Below are 2,885 nucleotides of genomic sequence, written 5' to 3'. Positions count from 1 at the left end.
AATCAATGGCTAAGATTTGTTCACTCAGTTCACAAATACACTAGTGTACACTCCAGAACCCCACCATATATATATATATATATATATATATATATATATGTGTGTGTGTGTGTGTGTGTACGGGATCAGGAGAAAACGCCCTAAAGTGTGAGAACGGCGAGAACGGATCCTGGCCCGACACGTGGCAGGGGGCGCTAAATGATATGCAGGGGTACGATTGTCCTTTTGTACGTTCCCTCCTTATTCGCGTTTTAAATCTATTTCAATTTAAAACTCCAAAGATTTCGTATTAGTTGTTACCTCCTTTCCAAGCTTTCTCAGATCTATGGCATCTAACGTGTATTCTATTCGACAAAGTAATATTTGATGACGTTTCATATTTTTGTTCCAGCAAATCATGCAACACATATACAACAGATATGGCGTTTTGTTCTTTTATGCTTTTTTCATTGTTTTTTTTTCAAATTAATATTTCATAATGTGTTGTATGCTTTTCAATGGCGTTGTTCATGTATCCAATTTATTCGTGTTTTCATTTGTAGTTAAACAATTAGTAAGAACTGATAATTGGAGTTTTCATTATTAATTTTAATTGTCGTTTGGGATCTAGTATTTTTATTATGTTTTTACGATCATTGGCATTTTACACCTGATTAGATTTGAATATTATTGAGTAGTATTTGTAAACATCAGTTATTACTATTTATTAATTTGTAAACATCAATTTTGTTAACTATGGCATTTTCGTTATCATGTTATATTTGTTAATTGTTTTTAATTATTCATCTCATGGCGTTTTGATTATCACGTTACATTAATATTGTTAATTCATCATATATGTTAATCAATCAAGTTATGGTGTTTGTATTATGGCATTTTCATTATGGAGTTTTCAATTATGTGTTTATTAGGTCTTGTTTATTATTCAATTAATGGCGTTTTCATCGATAATGTTATCAGGAGACATTTTCTATTTTAATGGAGTTTTTCTGAAATTTGTTCCTCACTGTGTTTTCTCAGACGATGGTGTTTCCTCGAATGAAAGGTTTTGCCCCAAAATTGGTATACCATTTATCATTTCTGACGTTACTGAAGAAATAAAGCCCAGAATGGACATGATATTCACAAACCTCGATGATTGTTATTCAATGTATGTTACGTATGGCAAGTCTTGTGGTTTTTAAGTCAGGAAAGGGACTGAAAAGATAAATGCCAAAGGTGAAAAACATATTAAGTATTACATGTGTACGAGAGCTGGGGTATATAAGGACAAGAAGGTTGATACGTTGGACCCTAATCAAAAGGAACGGATTGTGCGATCCAACTTTTCAAAGAAGACTGATTGTGGTGCACTGTTATGTGTAATTTCTTAGGCTGGATCATGGAAGGTCTATAAGTTTGTTGAGGAGCACAACCATGATCTTATTGAACGTCCTGATAAGCATTTTCTTCCAACTGAATGACACCTCACTCAGCTCAAGAAACATGTTATACACATCATGTCTAAGTTGAATTTGGGTCCAGTTAAAGCGTTTAATGTTATGAAGACTTGTTTTGGCGGTTTTGAAGACGTGGGTGCAAGTAAAGTTGAATTTAAGAACAACAAAAGGCAAATTAACTTTTTTATAGGGGAATACGACGTTGAGATGGTTGTGAGACATTTGGATGAAAAAAGTCAGTCACAGCCTAATTTCTCGTACGATTACTTCACAGATGAAGAGAATCGTTTGAAGGGACTTTTTTGGTGTGATGATCAAGCCAAACGTAATTACCACGTGTTTGGTGATGTGATTTCGTTTGACGCCACGTATCGTTCCAACAAGTAATATTTTATAATTCAATTTTTTATGTTCTTTTGGCGTTTTCACTGGTTACATGCATTGGCGTTTTTCTGAGTTTACATGAAATGGTGTTTTATTATCGTTTCATATCTCATGTCGTTTTCATATGCAGATACGCTATGGTGTTTGTACCGTTCACTGGTATAGACAATCACCACTGCAATGTTACATTTGGTGCTGCATTATTGGCGTCAGAAACTGAACCCAAAGTTGTTATCACTGACCAAGATCCAGCAATGAAGAAATTTGTTGACACGAGGCATCGGTTATGCATGTGGCATGTGATGCATAAACTTTCTTTGAAGGTTGATTTTCTTATTTTTATGTTAGGCGTTTTAAGATGTACTGCATTTTAAAATATACGGCATTCTGTACCTTGTTACTGTTTTTCATGTAAGTTTGTCTGTGTGTAATATATATGTTTTTTTTGCATGGCGTTTTCGTGTTATACATAGGTTGGTGTTAGGATATGCAATTCCACCAACTTCAAAGAACGTATTAGTGGTGTTGTGTGGACGGATATTCTTACACCCGAAGAGTTTAAATCAGAATGGGAAGTGGTTATTGGAGAGTTCAATTTAGCAGATAATGACTGGCTCTCTGATATTTTTGCACTCAGGGAATCTTGGATCCCTGCATACTATAGAATGGAGGAGTTGTCGGGCCTTATGCGAACGACATCGAGGTTGGAGAGTGAGAATCATGTTTTTGGTCAAGTGTGTAATTCAAAAGCTACTCTGGTTGAGTTTATGACTCATTACGAAACTGCAATAGAAGCACAGCGTCACACGCATCGGAAAAATGATCATGAATCTCGATACAAACGCCCCTAGTTGAAGAGTAATTACCAAGTGTTTGAGGGCCAAGCTGCTGACATATACACAAAAAATATTTTTTGTGACGTTCAAGCTGAGCTAATCGGAATTGCGGATTGCATAAATCAACATTACAAAAATCAGCCCGATGGTTTTGTTAAGTTTTACATAAATGATTTCCAGCAGCCTTGTACATCCTTATTTGGGGTAAACAATGGCGTTTTTGTTT

The 2,885-nt window shown here is 35.3% G+C and overlaps 1 protein-coding gene across 1 annotated transcript; it reads left to right on the top strand.

Moving 5' to 3' along the window:
- The first annotated feature begins 1,499 nt into the window (after positions 1 to 1,499).
- On the top strand, positions 1,500 to 2,674 carry LOC110914261 (protein FAR1-RELATED SEQUENCE 5-like). Its single transcript, XM_022159062.1, has 3 exons — positions 1,500 to 1,822; positions 1,954 to 2,146; positions 2,297 to 2,674. Exons 1-3 carry the CDS (start codon positions 1,500 to 1,502, stop codon positions 2,672 to 2,674), a joined length of 894 nt encoding a protein of 297 aa, XP_022014754.1.
- The last annotated feature ends 211 nt before the right edge of the window (positions 2,675 to 2,885 follow it).

The sequence above is a fragment of the Helianthus annuus genome, chromosome 12 (assembly GCF_002127325.2).
Source record: "Helianthus annuus cultivar XRQ/B chromosome 12, HanXRQr2.0-SUNRISE, whole genome shotgun sequence".
NCBI classification, from domain to species: Eukaryota; Viridiplantae; Streptophyta; class Magnoliopsida; order Asterales; family Asteraceae; genus Helianthus; species Helianthus annuus.
This window is presented reverse-complemented; position numbering and strand designations above follow the sequence as displayed.